At 42.5% G+C, this 19,747-nt stretch overlaps 2 protein-coding genes and 1 long non-coding RNA gene across 5 annotated transcripts in view; 1 reads left to right on the top strand and 2 right to left on the bottom strand.

Moving 5' to 3' along the window:
- Positions 1 to 419: 419 nt before the first annotated feature.
- On the bottom strand, positions 420 to 7,459 carry babam1 (BRISC and BRCA1 A complex member 1). 3 transcript variants are annotated; one of them, XM_061078698.1, is made up of 9 exons: positions 6,972 to 7,459; positions 2,279 to 2,736; positions 2,118 to 2,176; positions 1,909 to 2,029; positions 1,731 to 1,809; positions 1,606 to 1,630; positions 1,391 to 1,520; positions 1,205 to 1,291; positions 420 to 700 (listed from the first exon to the last, which is right to left on the bottom strand). In XM_061078698.1, exons 2-9 carry the CDS (start codon positions 2,720 to 2,722, stop codon positions 500 to 502), a joined length of 1,146 nt encoding a protein of 381 aa, XP_060934681.1. In that variant the 5' UTR covers positions 2,723 to 2,736; positions 6,972 to 7,459; the 3' UTR covers positions 420 to 499. The 3 variants fall into 3 exon arrangements, with proteins under 3 accessions (XP_060934681.1, XP_060934680.1, XP_060934682.1); XM_061078697.1 differs by lacking the exon at positions 6,972 to 7,459 and adding an exon at positions 4,252 to 4,355; XM_061078699.1 differs by lacking the exon at positions 6,972 to 7,459 and adding an exon at positions 4,252 to 4,355 and having other exon boundaries at positions 1,397 to 1,520.
- On the top strand, positions 4,961 to 14,627 carry ushbp1 (Usher syndrome 1C binding protein 1). Its single transcript, XM_061078695.1, has 14 exons — positions 4,961 to 5,093; positions 5,856 to 6,070; positions 6,165 to 6,301; positions 6,640 to 6,803; positions 6,920 to 7,108; positions 7,229 to 7,494; positions 8,273 to 8,413; positions 8,587 to 8,675; positions 8,790 to 8,925; positions 9,169 to 9,403; positions 10,153 to 10,311; positions 10,830 to 10,927; positions 11,482 to 11,589; positions 11,698 to 14,627. Exons 1-14 carry the CDS (start codon positions 5,088 to 5,090, stop codon positions 11,861 to 11,863), a joined length of 2,109 nt encoding a protein of 702 aa, XP_060934678.1. The 5' UTR covers positions 4,961 to 5,087; the 3' UTR covers positions 11,864 to 14,627.
- Positions 7,672 to 19,747, bottom strand: part of LOC133011022 (uncharacterized) — a 17,848-nt gene continuing 5,772 nt past the window's right edge. The window contains exons 2-3 of the long non-coding RNA XR_009680711.1: positions 8,770 to 8,868; positions 7,672 to 8,318 (exon numbers count right to left, since the gene is read on the bottom strand). This is a non-coding gene — a long non-coding RNA (uncharacterized LOC133011022). The remainder of the gene's footprint in view (positions 8,319 to 8,769; positions 8,869 to 19,747) is intronic.

Here is a 19,747-nt window from a genome sequence, read left to right as displayed (position 1 = left end):
TTAAAAAAAGGCAACAAAGGTGGAAAGATTCCAAACTAACAAGGGGAAGGAAATATTACAGAAGTTGGAGCCTCCAGGATTCAGTTCAATTAGAAAAACAAACAGTAAGGGAGTGTGTTTGAGAAAGTTTTATGCTTCTACTTTACTTATTTATTCTTTCCTAATCTTCTCTTTTGACTCGTGTCCATCTTCTGGAGTCTCTTACATCCTCTTCATCACTTCATCACTCACCTCCAGCGAACTCAGATGTTTTCCCGCTAACAACCAGATTGTTTTATCATTTCCCCACCGTAGAACAATAAATGACTCATTTACTGTGACACCATGATAGTGTTGATAGTCACCTACTCCAGAATCGTTGCTCTGTCACAGGAAATGGGAAACAACCCTCAGTAATGACTTGTACTTGGAAACACTCCCCCCCTACAGGCCCTTTTCTGTTGAATTACAGTGTGTACATGTCACAGAGAAGCAGTGCTTTGTGAGTGCGTCCCGTTTTTCAGACGGTTGCCTCAATGTCCTGGGGGTCTTCCCCCTCCAGCAGGCTGTAGGACGCATGGCTCTGGAAGGGTCTCTGCAAGGGGTGAGCCAGGAGCTTGGCCATGCAGTTGTGCAGCTCGATGGCCGGGCCGCTCAGGGAAACCTCAAAGTGATAGCACACGCCCTTCGAGTCCAGGTTGCAGAAAGAAGTGTAGTTGTCCTGGAGACAGAAAATGTCAAATGTCAAAAAAGCATAAATACACCTGGGAATCATATGGAAAAAAAAACAAATACAGTTAACACAGCTCTTCATGCTTTTGAAACATTTTTTCACACAACTTACCACAAAACAAGCGATGGAAAAACAAAACTAAAGTAAATATTCCTGCTCCATGTAAACAAATTTATGTTAAACTCCCACTATCACTCAGCACAATTGGCTTTAACCACAAGTATCACTCTCACTTATCATTCCACCTGTTCATAAACAAGTCAGCAGACTGATTAGAAAGAATTTACTGGCAAGAACTGGCAGTGTAGAGAAAATTGACCCATCAAATCTGAATTTATGACCTTTTAATACTTTTTAAGGTCTGTTTAAAGACCCACGGTCACTTGCTTAAATACAGTGCAGTGTCCCACGTAAGTAAACTGATCCAAACTATTGAATTGTGTCTTATCATGAACTACAGATGAAACTGACTCCAGCGGCTGTTCCACTCACCCTCCAGCTCGTCTCCTCGCCCTGCTCCTCCACCCCGTTGTGCAGATAAACCACATCAAAGAAAAAATATGGAGACTGCAGCATTTTCTGTAGCAGGACACAAGAACAAGAGAGGATCAGGTCACGGCTCAAAGCAGCCGACAGTAAACTAAATACTTCAGCACAGATCAGTAGTGTTGAACTTACACTCACAGCCTCGGAGGGGTTGAACTGAAGCTGTCCCGCCTGTCGGCTGTAGATGAGCACGGTCCGCACCACGTACGGCGGCGGGATGGTCTGAACGTTCTCCATCGACGGAAGCTCGATTTTATGGCGGCTGGAAAAAGAAGAGCAGACGATGAAATCACCTGTCACGTGTTTATCGAGACCAAAAAGGGTTTGTATTCAGTGTCAGTACTTACATCACATTGAGAAGATCTTCCAGGTCTACAGAAGATAGTTAAGGCTCAAACTGATTAGAACTTTAATTCCTTTACTGTGCTTGTGGCCTGAAATGTAATTTAATTGTTTAAGAATTAAAGGATACTGAAGGAGTCGCACATGTTGGTCTCCAGATCGTACAGACAGCTGCACAGCTCCCTGGGGTCAGACGTGAAGCCTGACAACTACACAGGAAGAAACAGACAACAGTCGTATATAGATATTGCACAGATAGATAAGACAGCCATAACATCTGGAAGAGATTAAAGAGCTCCAGGACTCACCCATAGGGCGTCATCATTGACCACAACCAGGGCAAACTCGTGCCTTTTGTCGATCTTGTGTTTAGTTCGGACAAACATCTCGATCATCTTCTGACAGATGTTCAGGGCATTTGTTTTAGATCTAAAGGGAAACTCCGTCAAATCCGGCAGTGGCCACAAACATGAAGCATCGACACAGTGAAATATTAATTTATCCAAATGCAACTTACCCATTAAAAGATTCTAGCTTCGGCAGTGACATCTCTTCAGAAAGGTCTAAGCAGATAATCTGATACAAGGAAGACAACACAGGATCAAATTAACGTTGGGCTGAGTTATAGTTTTAAATTGATGTAGAGAATCATAAATCATAACTGTGGCGTGGACCTACCACTTTCTCTGGGCAGTTGACCCGGGGGACACGGAGCTGGTACTCTGCAGGTGGAGGGACGGAGGACGTTAGGGTGGGCTGCTGCTGCTGGGGGGGCTTCGGCCTCTCTTTGACTGCCACAGCTGCCGTGGACAGGGGGGCCGCGGCTCCGGCTGCAGCCGCCACCGAAGCCGCAGGAGGAACCACTGTCTGGGCGACGGCTGTGGAGACGGTGGTGGTGGTGGAACTGGGCGGACTGTCGCTGGTGGACGCCTCCCCCTCGCCCTCCACCCGACTGCCCACCGCAGGCTGGGGGACGTTCGGGCTGTTGTTGTTGTTGCCGCCGCCCAGGCTGCCGGTGCTGCTGCGGCGGTCCTCGGCTCCTTCAGGGTTGGAGCGGGTCCGAGGTCGCAGCTCCACCAGAAGCTCCTCTCCATCCGCTGGCCCGGGCTCTGGGGTCTCCATGGTTACAGAGGATACTAAGGTGGAGAGGATGAGTTTGTTGATGCAGAATATCTTTTTAGCGTGAATTTCCAGTACAGAAGTTAATTAGACCTCCTTAAAATCGCAACTAAAATGGTGACATGTTTGATATGTGGGTAGTTGACAAATAAGGGTGAAACAGTATTTTTTTAATAAAGTTCTAATGAGGATTACAGTTATATGAAATTATAATGTTCAAATGCTGAATTTTTTTAAACTGCTAGTGTTCCTCGGATTTTTTGTATAATTTCATTGTGGTGTGACTGGCCGTCACACCGCAGGACATTTTCATCCTTGTGGCCATTTTAAGTTATTGCTATACAAGACTGACCCTAGCTATTATGCTAACTGAATAATAACACAGTTTAACCTTAATAGGTTTAATTAAATAAAAAAATTTAAAAAATGTAAAAAAAAATTGTACAATTTTTTTTTTTACAAATTTTTAACTACAGCCGTCACACTACAGGACATTCAAAAACGGACACATTCATTGTCTGACAGAAAGAGTGAAATGTATGGAATAAATCAGAGGTTAACAGTCACCTTTCAACATACACAGTACATTCCAACATCTGGGGGGCTTCCTGGTAGTGGGATAAACTAAGGACCCCTATAGTTGTCCATGTAACTGCCGTTTAAAAAATCTGATTTTCCATGTCACGCCACAGAATCAGCATTTGTGTTACGAAAGTTATTTTGCTGTAAATACTAATATACTAGTTTTGTGCATATTAAAACCTAATATTAATCAAGTCATTATATACAATATAATGCCAAGGCAGTTATTACCTGCTCCAGATATTTCTGGTTTATTTTGTTAATATGTAAGTTTAATGCTTCACCTATGTTACGGTCACACCGCAGGACATTTTGCGTATTCACCTTAAAATATAATCAAAACATAACAGATATTTCATACAAAATCATAAGTTTAAAACAAAGTACCATAATATGCATCACATCCATGTGTTGTTTAAGTGGTTAAATGCATCTAAATAAACATTCACACTTAGTTACAGAAAAATCATGCGTCATGTCATCCACCCATGTACATTTTCATCAGAGGGCAACTGACACTCTGGCACATCCACTCACATTAAAACCTATATACAGCTACAGTTAAATCAAAGTTGTAAATATAAAAGAAAGGTTCTAACTTCTAAATCTAAACAAGAGCTCAATTGGAACTGCATCACACATGCAATGATCACAATGAAGCTGCAGAGATGAACAACAAACCGAGTCGATGCAAAGTTCATTATCACACTTTCAGGAACATGTCAGTAAAAGCAACGCTACAGAATAAAGGTGCGATTCACAAAGCGGAAGTAGAGAACCATCTCTTACATTGAAGGACATTCATCACAGCTGGAGGAGCAGAGATGTTAGTGACAGTAGCATCTGAGCTGCTAGCATTAGCATTAGTTGGCTACATTTTAAAATACGTCCAAGCAAGCGAGTTGTGACGTGTGAAACGTGTTGCGTTTAAATGGAGATCGTAGACTTACGGTAATAACAGGTGGCGGGAAACTTCTATAACTTCATTAACGTGACACTCATTGAAAGTCGCTAAATATTTCTAGGACGAGCTAACAACTGTTTTGAACCGATAACTTCCTGACCGGAAATGATCGAATCCGGAACTACGCGTCTAATGGGCTTATGGGTAATGGAGTTTAAAACCGCAATTCTGCTTATTCGTCCTCTTATCTGCAATATTTGTATTATTATTATACTGCGGGAGTAATTGAAGTATAAAACACATTAAAACATTAAAAACACATTTAAAAAATAGCTTCTTATAATCATGGTTTTGTAAATAAAGATCTGCTCCTGATTTGTTTTAAGAAAAGGTAAAATAATGATAGATTTATAAGACAAGAACATATGAGAAATATCATACTTAAACACTCCAGTATTAATAATACAAATACTTGTTAAATTATAATATATAATAATTATTTTAATAATAATCATGATGATAAATTGATTCCCACAGCAACATGTTTCTAATGAAATTACATTAGATTGAATATTTATCATTTTGTGCGAGCAGGTTGTCCAGAGGTCACAGCATCGACTCTCGTCTGCCACTAAACAAACATGGAAGCCAAAACAGGAAAGGACACGGCGTGACAGGGAATGGGTGGGGATGACTTTCTAAGTGTTTTCCATTTGCTTCATTGATCACACGAGACGGGCAGACATGCAGACGTGCAGAAAGCAGAATGTTGCACGACTGACTCACTATTGGAAAATGTAATTACAGCAGAACAAACTGTCAGAACTGAAGACCTCTTCATTGTGTTAGAAACCACTGCTGCTGGGATCGAGATCGAGAAGTATGGAGGTAAGTTATGTCTTTGTGTTTACCTTGAAAATGTGTCATTTAAACATTGGGGAGGTTGTGTTGCACAACCTATAAAGTAAAGTTGACCACCAGCGTCTTTGTACAGAAGAACTCAAAGCTTTTCAGACTAGTGGGAATCCTGGCCCATGGTTTTGTCTAATCAGTGGTACCGGAGTAGATGCATCACATGGTCTGTGTTTTCATAAATTGTTTGTTTGACAAAGTATCCAAAGTGCTTTTCTTCTTTCCCAGTGCACACTACAATAAGCTCTGTAATGTGACTGGGAATAGATGGATGGTAGGCATAAGAAATTTGAAATATGTTGCCATTTATATTCTATATTGACTGTTGAAATATCCAGTTAACGATAGTGTAGCATTTTAGACATTTTGTTGTATGTATGTATAATGTTATTTAATGAAGCCGACATTTTTCCAAAACAAAAGATGGTGTGGTCCACAAATATTTGCGAAGCAGGAAGTTGGATCTCAGGATGTTTTAGTTTCCCCCTTTTCCGCTGCTCAAAACAATAGCTGCTTAACAGCAGAGCAACAATGTCGGGTCCAAGAGCATTACAGGCTTTCCATGTGGATGCATTCTGAGGGATTTTCTTCAGTTTAATTTTGAGCCACTCTTCCCTGGATGGTTTTACAAGTTTTACGAGTAGAACTGTTCAAAAAATAATATATAAAATAATTGCTAAAAACAAATAACTTTAATAGATCTAAAAGGTTGATTGTCACATCCCCATGTTCCTGCAGGACTCCAGCCTGGTGAGATGTGACAGTCTGGATGCTGGGTCAGGGTGTAACAGGGAGGTGATTGACCACATGACCTTTGACGTCGAGGGCTCTGACCTCATAGCAAACCTCGAGCCCTCACCAGCAGAACTGGCTCAGTGTGAGGCTGAAGTAGGGACGCTGCTCAGCATCATCGCTGAACTGAACAAGAAGATGGGCTCATTGAAGCCCCCGAGGTAACATTAATGGAGTATCTGATGAGATGCATGAAAAGCTTAGCGCCTAAAAGGTTGTTTACGAGTAAAAACGGTTTCTACTCTTCCTCTGCAGTGAACCAGGGGACTTGAGACCACCAGGACCATCCAGGCCTTTGGTTCCTGACCTTCTGTCTCACAGGCTCGTCAGACGAAGCCCAGAGAGACAATCTGCTTCTGCTGCCGCATCGAAATCTGCACTGACTGACAGAGGTTGGCACCAGCACTGTGTAGCTTTGTCTGTTTTCAGTAAACCTTGTCCTTAAATCCTGTGCCCCTGTGCTATGTTCTTGCCAGGCAAGACAAGAACCAAATGAACCCAAAAGCAAAGTTTTATGGCTGAAAGAACAACTGATGCATTATTCAAATATTCTTTCTAAATCTGTAAAAAACAGTAAGATATCTTAAAGCAAAGCAAACACACAGTAAGATGAGATCAGCAAAAGAGATTCTCATATTTTTTGTGTGAAAGAAAGATGTTATTCCTTCATGTAAAAATATGAAAATGCCTCTCATTTTGTTTGGCTGTACGTCTACTTTTCCTCCACTAGTGGGCGGTGGTGTAGTGTGGACAAAGCTGCAGGAGGTGTTATCATCAGTGGAGGACTCCATCAGCTGTAGAAGAAACTGGGCCGCCCCAATCACCACCTCCGACCACGAGAGGCACAAAGAGCATCTGAGAGCAGCTCAGGAGAGTCGGGTCAAAGCGGCTCAGGTGCTGATACATCATGAGTCAATAACGTGTGCAAAAGCATAAGGAAAGATAAATACGCTGATGTTCAGGTTCTCTTTAGGCTCCCATCAGCAGTAACTTTGTCTCACTGGTTGCAGATATTAGAGGAGATGGAAAATGAGTTTGGGATTTCTTGCCCATCGATCTTACCAAAGGAGCTTTATCAGGGGGAAATCCTGGATCTGGAGAAACACGACTCTGCTCTCAGAGGCATCTTGCACAGTCACCAGGAGGAGCTGGGTAGAGCACAGAGCACCATCAGCCAGATGGAAGAGGAAAGGAACAAGGTGGGAATTACTCTGGTTTCAGTTTTGATTATGACAAGGACAAGGTTCAAAATGTAAAGAAAGATGAGACCGGAGGTCATAGTGATGTTTGAAATACAAGACAATTCTCTTGTCTTCCAGCTGGTGAGTATCCACAAGGCCTGGCGGTCAGGCAGCCGCTCTCCTTCCTTCTGGTCCGGGACTGGAGCCCTCAGTCCAGACTTGGGCTCTCCTCCCTTCCCTGGTTCTCCTTCCTTCCCCGGTTCTCCTTTACTGCGCAGAAGAACATCCAGAGCTCTTACACCTCTGTCTGCTGCTGGAGACGGCTCTCCACTGGGCTCTGTCACCTCAGGAAGCCCCTGTCCCAGCCCCATCAGCCTGGAGACCGAGACAGAGCGACTACACAGGTGAGTGTGAGAAGCAGCCCGGGATGTTTCATGATGCTGTGGAGACTTATATTCAAATGACTGAATAGATGTATTCTGTCCGACGACAGCCGGCATGTATTTCATATAAGAAAAAACTGTTTATGGAAACAGATTGTTGTTTCTCTGTGGTTTTTAAAAGTTTTATTTATACTGTAGATACACTCACACATATATTGTGTAAAGCTTTTAGAGTAGAGTAGATTTAAAGCCTGATACAAAACAAGAAGGTTCTTTGAATCCTGGTTTGGCTGCAGACTCTCTGTGGAGTTTGCATGTTCTCCCCCGTCTGCCTGGATTTCATTGACGTACTCTGGTTCCTCCCACAGTCCATAGACGTAGACTTGGGTTAGGTTGATTGAAGACTCTAAATATACCGTGGGTATTAATGTAAGTGTGAATGGTTATTTGTCTCTGTATGTTGGTCCTGCAATATGCTGGCAGCCTGTCCAGGATCTACGCCGCCCCTCTCATCCAATGTCAGCTGGGATTGGCTCCAGCTCCCCCTGACCTTTAAAGGATAAGTGGTATAGATGATGGATGGATTTTTTTGTTTCAATTTGACAAGTAGCCAATACAATTTGGCTGGAATAATCATCCTGGACATCTAAGAAGCCAGAAACCAGTGAATGTCTGACGTTGAGCCTAACCAATCTAGTAGTAGTGTCCTCAAGGGTTTCATCTTCCACAGCTGCTTTATTGTATGAATCTATTCAGTCGATCTCTTCCTCTTGCGATGTTCCTTCTCCCTCTCGTGCAGGTACATCGAGAGGCTGAAGGCCAGAAACGAGCGTCTGACAGCAGCTCTGGAGCGGAAGAAGGGAGAGTCGGAGCAGATCAGCGTTACTCTCAGCAGACTCGAGTCCGACTGCTCTGCCCTGCAGACGGCTCTCAAATACTGGTACTCGCTCAAAACACACCTGTCACACCAGTTTAAAGGTCTATTCTTTGTCAGTTTTACAATTTTGTTTGACGTGTGTCACAATAACAAATCTAACAATCAATCTAAAAAGATTTAGTTGAGTTTTTCTCATCTTGTGAGGACCTGTTTTGTTTTTTGGACATGATTGACAGTGAGGAGTGTGAAGAGGCCTACAGTGAGCTCCTGTCACTTTATGAGGCCCAGAAGCAGCAGAGCATTCCTCTGCAGACGGACCCAGCAGGTGTTTGAATACCACTTTTTAATACTGCTTGCACTCATACACAATAGGTATGCAGGTCATGCCCACACACACACACACACACAGTTGGACTTACAGATTTCCCCCTCTCATCAGAAGAATTCGGTGACAGGCAGCAGCCCGACAGTCCATCGTCTGAGCTGAGAAACATGGGAAGTGATGAGCTGTCCACCTCCTTCTCAACAGCAGGGGTCACAGAGGAGACAGAAACACAGAGTCACACAGGGCAGAGGTGAGGTCATTAAGTTCTGTTACACAATCAAGCTACATAACAGGATTGGTTAGAAAAGAGAGGAAGAATAACAGTTCAGAAACATGCCACACATCATTCTATCCCTCCAGCAAAGATTAACGTTATGTAGACTAATAGATATTAGAGATGTCCCAGTGCAGTGAGAAAATAATAAAGAGATCAAATATGAACATTTATTGGCCCATGATTTTGTTTAATCAGTCACTACCTGTAACTCCACAGGTCACCTGAGCCGGCGAATCGAGAGGCTACTCTCCGTCAGCAGATTGAGCGTCTGAAGAGGGAGCGGGCGGCCATTAGCCTCCCTAAACCGAACCAGCAGCTAGAGAGCCAACTGAGCCCTGAAACCAGTCACCCAGCTGGGCCCGGAGGGGGACACGTGACCAGAGACAACTTCAGACCTCTTGATGCCAAGAAAGAGAAGGCTTCCCTCTTCTATGAACTCGTTTCTGTCAGGGTAGGAGCTGTGTGCTTACGGTCTGTGTTTACATTTGTACAATGAACAGTCGAGATGCTGTCTCGACAAAAAAAAAAGAAAAGAAAGAAGCTGTGAAATTTCTTGCTGCAAGGACCACATGTGACAATGTGACGTTTGCATCATCTTTGCAGGCAAAATAAACTTTGCTCTAAATAACACTACCCTTAGTCTCACAATCCTCAAACACATGTTGGTATACACAGGAAAGTGTTGGTACTGCTGATACATCTCTGAGGTCAGAGAGTTCTAGTAAAGCATGAAGTGACTGATCCCTGATTACTGCCACCAAGGAGGTTATGTTTTACTCCTGTCTGTGTGTTTGGTTAAAACCAAGATTACACAGATTACTAGAAGATGGTTTCCATGAAACTTGGTGGAGGGATGCAGTGAGGGTCAGAAAATAACTCATATAGTGTTACTGTGGATCCAAATCAGGGGGAATCGGTGGTGACTCAAGGGAACTAAACCTTCATGTATCACTAATGGCGAGAAATTAATTCATGGACACAATACAGAATGTATTTTTAAATGGTATGAGATCAAAATCCTACAAAAGTACATGCACTGGGGACTTTGAACTTGAGACTCAGAAATGAGTAAAGGTAAAACTCGCTAGTTTGGATTAAATGTCTACATCTTGTGATCTATCCACCATTGGGGACGTTCTTCCTTCACAGCTTTGTAAATCTTTAAACACTGTGGTTAATGGTTTAACAGTTTTGTTTCAGGAGGAGATGTCAGATCTGCGATCTCTAATCCGCCTCAAAGAGAAGGAGCTGAGGTGCCTTGAGTGGAGTTTAATGGCCCAGAAAGCTCAGGAAGCAGCTGGAGTCTTTGTGCCAGAAAGTCTCCGAGAGGAGCAGGAGGATCGTAAGACGGAGAAGCAGGTAGGACACACTCGTACAGCAGCAACAGAGGCTTTTTTTTTTGGTTTTAATTCAAATAAAACAAAGTCAAGGTGAAAAGAGCAAGAGGGAGCAGGACTTTGGTCCACTGTGACCGACCCGATTCAAATCTGGCTGTTCCACGTGGGAAATCACACGTCTACCAAAGCAGGATCCCTTCAGGCCATGAAGGATATTTTGGTTCCACAAGGTCTTCTGCTGCACCAAGCACCTCTGTCATTGTCGAATGACGAACTGAACAGCTACTTTACACTATCACAACTTTCTGTCAAGCTCTCTGTGATCTTACTCCACAGAGGTTTGGTTTTCTGATTTTCTTTAACGAAGGGGTTTGATCTGCACATGGTCAGATCTCAAGTTGTGTACACGTCCTGATTCCTACTTAATCATTATTTTAGCTCAGTTTAGATGACTGTGTAAACCATGTTCACTCATCGCTGTTCGGTTGAATGTAAATGGATTTATTGAGCTTTAAAGATAATCTGGATGCTCTGTTTCAGCGGTTCTGTGAGGCTGCAGCTAAACTGGGTAGTGACGGGGACATTGTTGAAGCCCGAACCAGATCCATTCTGAAAGAGCTGCAGGCCGTCCTACAAAGGTGACGTATTCTGTCCTAAATACTGCATCCCTAATTCAACCAGCTGAAATAGTTACGATAAAATCATTTATCAAAGGGAACGTACAATCTATTATATTATTATATAACATTTGAGAGGTGAGAAAAATAGAAACAAGGTGACAGAAAACTTGGTCCCTATAGATTCTCTGTGATATTGTTTGTCATCTGATTAAGATTCAAAACATGCACTTAATGGATGTCGTCAGTGTAAAATGAATCATCCGAGTAGACACTGCTGGTTTCGATCTGTTGCTTGGAAACAACATCAGCAAAACCACAGACCTTGGACATAAACAGCTTCTCATTCATTCTGTCAATCAGGCGCTTCACAGAGCGTCCTCTTTCTCATCTGATCTCGAGCTGTGAATACTTTTTAACAAAGCTGCTGCTGTTAACAGTCTTCAACAGGTCAATGACACACCATTAAAACATTCACGACTCTTCTTTGGGGACATATCTTTTGTGCCTCAAGCAGGAACATCTTTACAGTACGCCCTCTCTTCTGCTGTATCTAATATTATGTTTGCTTTCAGGGAACAAGCTTTGAAGAAGAGATTAGCTTTAGTCCATGAATCATCGAACACAGCTCTCTCAGACAGAAGAGACAGCGGAGAGTTTGCAAGGCTCACACAGGCTCACAGGTAGAAAAGCCCTTGAGAAAGTATTCAACAGAAGTATTTCATCCCTGTCTTTATGCAACCAAACTGAATCGGAGAAGCACTAATTGGATCTTGTGTGTTCTGTTCCAGTAAAGCCTTGAGCTCATATCGGCAGATTCGCAGGAAGTACCGGGAGCAAGTATGGAGGCTGGAGCAGAAAGTGGCGGCAATGTCGGACAGTCACCGCAACCAGAGTGGAGCGTCCAAAGCTGCAGGGGAGGCCGTGGAGTGGAGGAGGGAAGAGACTGTTCTGTGATTCTTCAGTTAGAGAACCAGCACAGCTTAATCATACAGTGTGGATTTATACTGTGTTCAAGTCACTTATAAATATATAAAAATATATATATATATATAGTTTATATTCTTATATATCCTTATATCCTGCTGATTGCCTGTATTGATAGTGTAAAGGAACATTTATGACCAAGCACAATCTGTTTGAACTAAAACACAAGAAGCTTTGTATTCTTCTTGTCTATGTTGATTACAGCATTCAAACATTCACAGTGCAGAGAAAGCATGTGAGCCCCTGAGGCTGATGACATCCAGAAGCTTACTGGAGTCAGGAGTTAGCAAACCAGTCGTAAGTGTAGATATTCATCTGTGCAAACTTAAACAGCAACCTGTTTCTTAATGGGGAGGATTTAGTACCGTGGCTACTCACACCTGTTTCTCAGGAATGTTTCAAATCGAAGTTATTTTGTCTATGGGCTCTTTTACACAGAGCATCTATTGCACTTCTGTCCATCCTGGGAAAAGTGGAACATCTTTGTTTATGAGTCCACCAACACAAACTGGACATTATTTTTCTCGGCCCTGTCTCTGTCAACCCAGTAATGACATGTGAAGCAGTCGGTTGAGGCATTGATTGGCTCTGGAGAGGTAAATATAGAGCAGGTGGGGCAGTAGAACATGGAAACACAGTGAATTCCCCCTGTTCAACCCCTTGTGTGAGCTCCCAATAAACTGAACAGGATTCCAGAGCTTAACTTGTCTAACAGGACTCACACATCACAAGACACATTCCTTATTTCAGAGAAATAGCTGTCATGCCGGCTTGAATGTGTTGGGCTGACTCAAGGACTGAACCCACTGAGGATCGCGGGACTGACCTCCACAGCGCACATGTCCTTTCCTTTTTTTCCCATACAAGCTGACTCAATAAAGCCGGGGCTGGCCGGCTGTGCTTCCGTGACAATGCTCCGAGAAAGGAGGGGGATGGGGCCCGGGACAATGGCTGATGTGCACACAAAATGTACGGCCAGCCCATTTGTCTTCTTTGCACTTTCATAGTTCTCTCCATCTTGATCTCTCTGCTTTCACTCACTGGTCAGTTCAACCAAATTATAGATAAAAATCCCCCCTTTCTCGTGATATCCAGACATGCAGATGTACTTTTTAACTCATGGATTTGTCACAGGTTGCATGTCTGTGAGTTGTATTCAGTGGAGCTAAGAAAACAACACTATATGCTGATTGAAATGAAAGTATTCATTTTCAATTTTCAAAGTCTCTGCAGCCTTGTATGGGTCCCGAACCTCAGGTTGGGAATTGTTGCATTCATTTTTTTGGTGATTTCAGGAAAATATTGAATAACATCTGCTTTATTCCACCACCATGACCTCTCCATGGACAGAATTCCTCTGTCCATTAGTCTGCTTTTTTGTTTGTGTAATCTCATTTCAGATTATACAAAAACGACTAAACAGATTACCAACAAACTTGGAACGGGTCAGGGAAAAATCCATTTAATTTTGGTGCAGAGCCCGGAACTTTGTTTTTTAATCACTTTCTTTGACACTGAAAGATTTTTGACATTTTCACTGATTTCCAACATAATACTTCATGGATGTTAATGGAAAAAACGAGGCAAATTATAGATTATTATGACATATTATAACTGAGTTCTATGAGTGTGTGCATTTAGGTGCAGCTTCGTTGAACTTAAGGGGACTATTGGGAATTGGCGGAGTTATGCGCTCTGCTTAGTGCCATTCTAGTTATATGTAGTATACCACAAATGTCAAACTCAATTCAACTTGACCGTCTTGAATGATGCAGATCTCTTAACAAATGGACACAACTAGTAATCTACACCACAAGAGGAATCTAGAACTAGTTTGTTTTTGAATCGACCCTTCGAAGGCTTATCTCTACTCATCTCCTCATATCCATCTTCTTCTATTTACATCTCACTGATACCTCAATTTCTCTGCCTCTTACCCTCCACCCCCATCTTCTCTCCTGGCTCATCTCTCAATCATATCAGTCCTCCCCCCCCCCCTCCAGCCGACCCTGTGCCCTGACCTACCCGAGCCGGTCAGCTGCAGCTGTGACCGGCGGTCAGGAGGTTAAGGCAAAGGTTGAGTGTCACACCCACAGGGTCACAACGATGCCTGGCTGTTGTGTTATCCTGTGAATGGAAGGTTCAGAGTGCCAGACGATCTGGCGAGTCCCTGACGCCCTGACTCTTGCCTGAGTTTGCCCTTTCCCGAGCAAAGGTCAGCGCGCGGGGCCTGTCCTCTGCACTGCCCCCATACCTCCAGGTCACCATCGCTATTGTTGTAATAGCTGCCATTAGAGCAGATGATACAATTATCGGTCCATTTTGTGTGTCCTCTCTCTGAGGTCTGTGTTGAGCCTCTGAGTTCATCAAAGCTTTTTAGATGAGAGGACTGCTGTAACCTCAGGGTGACTCTTATATCAAAGGGGACAGAAAAAGGTAAAATAAGACAAAACAGCATTGAACTTACTTGAATGAAAGTATTTAGTGCAACATCAAGTACAGCCTCATGTGTGGTCATATATAATTACCGCTCCATCCCAAGATTTCAACAGTGTCACTGCCAAACTGTTACAATATATACCTCAATTATATGTGTGAGTGATATACAGCACTATCATATTGTAAGAATATTACTGCTCATGATTAATATGACCAAAAGTGTTAATATATATAAATAAAAGCAGAATTTTGCCTTTTTTTTAATCTGGTCGAGGTGAAGCTAATTTGAATCATATTAAATGTATGTATTTTAAGATATTAAATATCTTGTATATGAAAGTGTGTTGTTTGTTGTTGTTTTTTTATCATATTATTCTTTATGGTTTCTAAAAACAGAGAAGACAAAAACCACTCTAACAGAAAGAAAGACCTTCAGAAGTAAATGTCATAAAGCTAATAAAAAAACATCTTTCCATTCTTATTTACTCAATGTCTGGAGTTTCATTTATGGCAATAAAAGTACCATATTTTATCCGTGCATCAAAACTGTAACTTGAAAAGTAACTAGCAACCACAGCTAATACACATGTATATAATCTAAGTATAAATTATTCTGAAATGTGTGGAAATACTCAAGTGAAGTGGTACCTCTTCATTTAATTTTTGAGTAAATGTATCCATCACTTGAACTCGTTGAACTGCTGGAGCTGTTATAAATCGTTCTGACACAAATATTACTTAAACATGTTTTTAAATCATCTGAGTAGCATTAACATAACCTTGGTTTAACCTTGACCCCACATGAAAGTGTGGAAGGTCTAATCTAATCTCCCTCCTGATAAGGTTACTGCAGATACCGCCTGTGAAGAAAGGTGCATTGAAAAACAGTTTGTAAATGTGCACCAGTGACCGAGTACGATAAGAAAGTTAAACAGCATGAGAACTTAATGATTCTGTTATTTAAATGGTCGGTCTTTTTGTGAAGGTATAAGAGCTGAAACAAACACTGTGCTCACTTCTATTCGCCACATTTCTGGACAGATTTCTCCCCCCACATGTTACGGCCAGGCAGGCAGTGTTTTTAGTGCCTGGGAAAAATACCCTGAGCATTATTAAACAACGACAGAGGCTGTCAATCAGTGTGGGGGTGGAAGCAATCACACACGCAAGGACAAGCTGGGCGGGTGGGGGGGGGGTGGTGACCCAGGGGTTTAGGGTCAACTCATTTATTCTCTGCATCCGTTCCTCATTTTAATACGTTGTTCCACTGTAAGCTGTATAAAGAGATCATAGCTTGTACCTTCATCCCTGTGCCCTTTCTTTCTTAAAGCCATTAGCTCACCTGTCACAACCGCTCCATATCCCTTCTCATCTCCTCCTCCTCTCCATACCTCTCTCTCTCTCTGTTCCCTGCGCTGTGCGGCGGGACGCTGACATGCTGACCTGACACCTCTCTCCTGAGCCTTCTGACCCCGTCTGCCCGTGTAGGGGTCAGGACGGTGGGGCGCTATCGGCGTTGGACGAGTGCGAAAGAGATTTGACCTCAATCAAACGGCCTATCACATCCGCTTTGTGCTCGCACCCACTCAAATAATGACGGCAAATGGCTCAAGCCAAAAGGCCACCTCAGCATTACGGAAATAAAGAGTGAAGCCTTGTTGCATCTCATTGTTGTCTGGTGACATTAAGGGGATTTTCATGCCTGAGATCCTATCATAGGATTTCATGCTTGTCAGTACGTTGTTTAATGCCTGAAATGCATCCCGTTGGATCGATGCTGCAGTAAGCATCAAAACATTTTAATATTTTGTAATAATTGAAACATTGACATTTTAAATTTGTGACACTTAAATGAGATTACAGTCTGGGGCTTGGCCTTTAAACCATGATCTATGAAAAGAATTATCCTGTAAAACTTTGTCATTCATCAGATTATCCCTGAAATAAAGATTGAAGCATCACAGTCAGATTCAAGACTATGATGCAGGGATTATAATCATTTTAAATATATATATTTTATAAGATTTTATGAAGAAATCTTACTGGCTATCCAATATTGTAAACTTTTTGGATTTCTTTTCATATTCTATGCTTTCACTTGAGAGTTTGACATTAGAGAAATGGAGAACGCCCTGCACAGCCAGACTCACAGCAGGGAGGTTGTGGTATTTAGTTGCTGCGTTAAACCTACAGACCTCCAGGGCAATCCATCTTTTCAGAGGAATGTGGGTTTTTTGTGTTGCTGCAGATTCCAAAAAATCAACTTGCAGAGACATGAATATTGATTGAGATGGATTTTTTTAAATAATTGTCAAAGCTGTTTTCTCATCATATGGTTACGACACATTACTAATGCATGTGAACCTGTATTCAAGCCTGAATCCTACCACTTAACTGTGATGAATCTGTGCTTTCAGACATGCACTGAAGTCTGAGCCTATTCCTGATACTTTCCGGAAGGGGCCGTATGAGAGAATAAAGAAAATCAGTCAGTTGCTCTCAACATTTTCTGGAACCTGCCCTGCCAGCCCCCCGGTAGAATGGACCCATGTCTGGACATTGACTTGATGTCTGAAAACAGCCTTAGTGTGCCAGTGTTTTTTCAGCGCAGACAAACACACCACAGATCAGTGTCCAGTCCAAGAAAAAAAATCTGCAGAGCAGATGAGCTAATGAGGTCACTCAGCTCGTCAGCTTGTGTGTGGTAGATTACAGCAATAAGGTGTTTAGGGAGGAAAGGCGGCTGGGGGAGTGGCCTGGGCCTAATCCTGTTAAAGCATTTGAGTCGTCTTCACAGAGCTGATTAGGTTAATTTTCTGTCATCCTCAGCATCTTAGTTGACTAATGTCTGGCAGATAGCAGAGGGCACATCAGGGAGCAACAGATTGGACACAGATTGGACAACAGATTTAAGTTGGCTATTTGGAACTCGATCAAATTGTTGTGGCTGTGCAAAGTGTTAAGTTAATGCGCTGTCTGAAAATGTCAGGAATATACCCAAAGAAGTTCATCTTTTAAACAGGTAATCTGCTCACATTATATTGACAGCATGTCAATGGTAACCACTTTACAGCTAGAGGAAAACATTCAGCTACAAAGTTTGCTTTGAATAACCCTAACCTCTGCAACCTCTTCATGTGATCCATCATTACACACTTATATTGTCTACACAATTAGAGTTCAAACCATTAAATCAACACATACACCCTGGCTGAGAACATGGGTAACGATCTTCATGGGCCATATAGACTGAGAAGGATGAACCGAAATGAGATGGTCTGGTTAACAGCACGTTTCAGGGATCAGCATTACCAGCATGTCCCGTCCAAACTGCTTTCTCTTAGCAAATGAGCTGAAGTTGGACATGACAAGAACGTTTTTAATGCCCCTTGGTTTTTTAACATGTGTTCCTGTTGTCTCTTGCTGGTCCCATTACTTCTTTGAAAAATGCTTCTTCACCAAAACACAATGAAACCGATGCGTAGAAGGATTCGCCCGTTGCAGCCTTTGTTTCTCGGGGATGAAAGGACACATTTGTCGTGTCACTGCGTTAAATCAGTCCTCCGATGCAGCCGCAGATGAATGATGCCTCTGCCTCTATCCATTAAAATCAAGGAAAACATCTATAAAAGTGACCTGAGCTGCTTTGCTTAGTGTGCGGCCAAAGAAAAATTTGCATTTGGTATTTAAAACTTTATATGATAAGCTGGAACAATAACTTTACAGAAGACAGAAGGTCAAAATTTGCAAATGCAGTTTGCTGAACTCTCACATAAATTAGATAGGACTTCACGTAGGAGTCAACCAACGCTGGTACATGGTAATTTTATATGAACAACAGGTCAAATGAGAAGTGCACATGTTCTGTGAAAAGTGTCCCTCGTAGTGATGAGCCCAAAGAGCATCATCACCCAGATCTTTAGTGGCCCTCTGCCCTAGTGACGGTTCCAGTGTGGGTCAGCTCTCACTGAGCATCAGCTTCACTCCTGAACACAGCGGGAACCTGCTTAAAGCCAAAGAACAGCACCAAACTGCAGAGAGACCAGCTGCTGAGAATAGTCCAGCATTTGCTAACTTAAGAGCTAACACTTATGAAAATTCCCCCATTGGCTGATAGAGACAAAAACTAAACCGAATGATCATTTATTTTGTTTTATTTCCCCCGTTTTTAAACAAGATATATTGCCTTGAAGTCAACAACCTGTCTCTCAAGGGAAACCTGCACAGGACAAGCAGCATTTCAGGTTTTAGACTAAACAATCCAACCCTCATCCATCTCGCTTATCCTTTGGAAGAACTCAGCGGGGAGGGGGGGCTGACACACCCTAGACAGGTAACCAGTCCATCACAGGGCTGACATACAGAGACAAACAAACCTCCATGCAAATGTTCGCACAATGGACAATTTAGAGCCTCCAATTAACCACAGCTGCATGTCTTTGGAGTGGGGGAGGAGGCCAGAGCATCCAACAGCCGCCTAAACGTCAATCATCCACACTAAATTGCAAACTCACAGATATCAATCAATTATACCTGACTCTTTCCATTAAGATCCTATTATATTCCCTGGGAAAAAGTAAAGAAAAAAGACAATCCACACCATTGTCCGGATCCGTGCCAAAATTGAACAGCTTCTTTCTTGGTCCAAATCCCATCATTCTACCAAGTTTCGTAGAATATAATTCTTATCTTAACTAACGGACAATCGGGATGAAAACATAACCTCTCACCGAGGTAACCAGGTGACAATGTATGAAGCTCAATTAATAAAAATAAACTAAAAAAACAATTGTGAATAATGAGAATAAGCTGTTAAACTGTGTGAGTAAGCAGCTGTTCAGAATAAACAGAATTCAGTCTGACGGAAAGTAAAAGAGAAATATTGCATCTATTAATACTGTAGTAGAATAATGTAGTTAACAATATTGTATGTAGTAATATTGAATATCAGGGATCAAGGCTAAATAAGAGTGACGGTTTATTGTCTTTGTTTAACCTCATTCAGTCTTTTCTTATCCTTACAGCAAACACATGGAAAAAGGCTTCTCTGCCGTTACAGTAAACACGTCTATTGACTCCTCTTTAAACAATGGGCTGATACCTTGTTCACAGTGAACGCTTGCTAGCTGATTTGAATGACAACCAAACGCACCAAATGGGAAGTTTCCCACCGACTCCAGCAGGTCCTGTGCAGGGAGGAGGGCAAATATTGATTGGACACCGTGTGTTGCTCCGGAGCCACCCCAGCAGATGTTTTTCTTTGGCAGGTCCCACTGCCCTGTTTATTTTAAATTGCTCCGTCATTCGCTCGAGGTCAAAGGCCCGAGGATGGAGAACGTGTTGTGAGAAGAAGGTGGGACAGAGAGACAGGCGGGCGAGAGGGGAGAAGATGTTTTTTCCTCCGGCTTCTGGGCC

Source organism: Limanda limanda, chromosome 9 (genome assembly GCF_963576545.1).
Source record: "Limanda limanda chromosome 9, fLimLim1.1, whole genome shotgun sequence".
Classification (NCBI taxonomy): domain Eukaryota; kingdom Metazoa; phylum Chordata; class Actinopteri; order Pleuronectiformes; family Pleuronectidae; genus Limanda; species Limanda limanda.
This window is presented reverse-complemented; position numbering and strand designations above follow the sequence as displayed.

Bases quoted from the DNA above. Each gene is read 5' to 3' on its own strand.
- babam1 (XM_061078698.1), bottom strand. From the start codon at position 2,722: ATGGAGACCCCAGAGCCCGGGCCAGCGGATGGAGAGGAGCTTCTGGTG. The intron at 1,631-1,730 runs GTATCCTTTAAT...TATCTTCTGTAG, and splicing joins CAACATGTGCGACTCCTTCA to ACCTGGAAGATCTTCTCAAT. The intron at 1,292-1,390 runs GTAAGTTCAACA...GTCCTGCTACAG, and splicing joins ACCCCTCCGAGGCTGTGAGT to AAAATGCTGCAGTCTCCATA.
- ushbp1 (XM_061078695.1), top strand. The intron at 10,312-10,829 runs GTAGGACACACT...GCTCTGTTTCAG, and splicing joins ATCGTAAGACGGAGAAGCAG to CGGTTCTGTGAGGCTGCAGC. The intron at 10,928-11,481 runs GTGACGTATTCT...GTTTGCTTTCAG, and splicing joins CTGCAGGCCGTCCTACAAAG to GGAACAAGCTTTGAAGAAGA.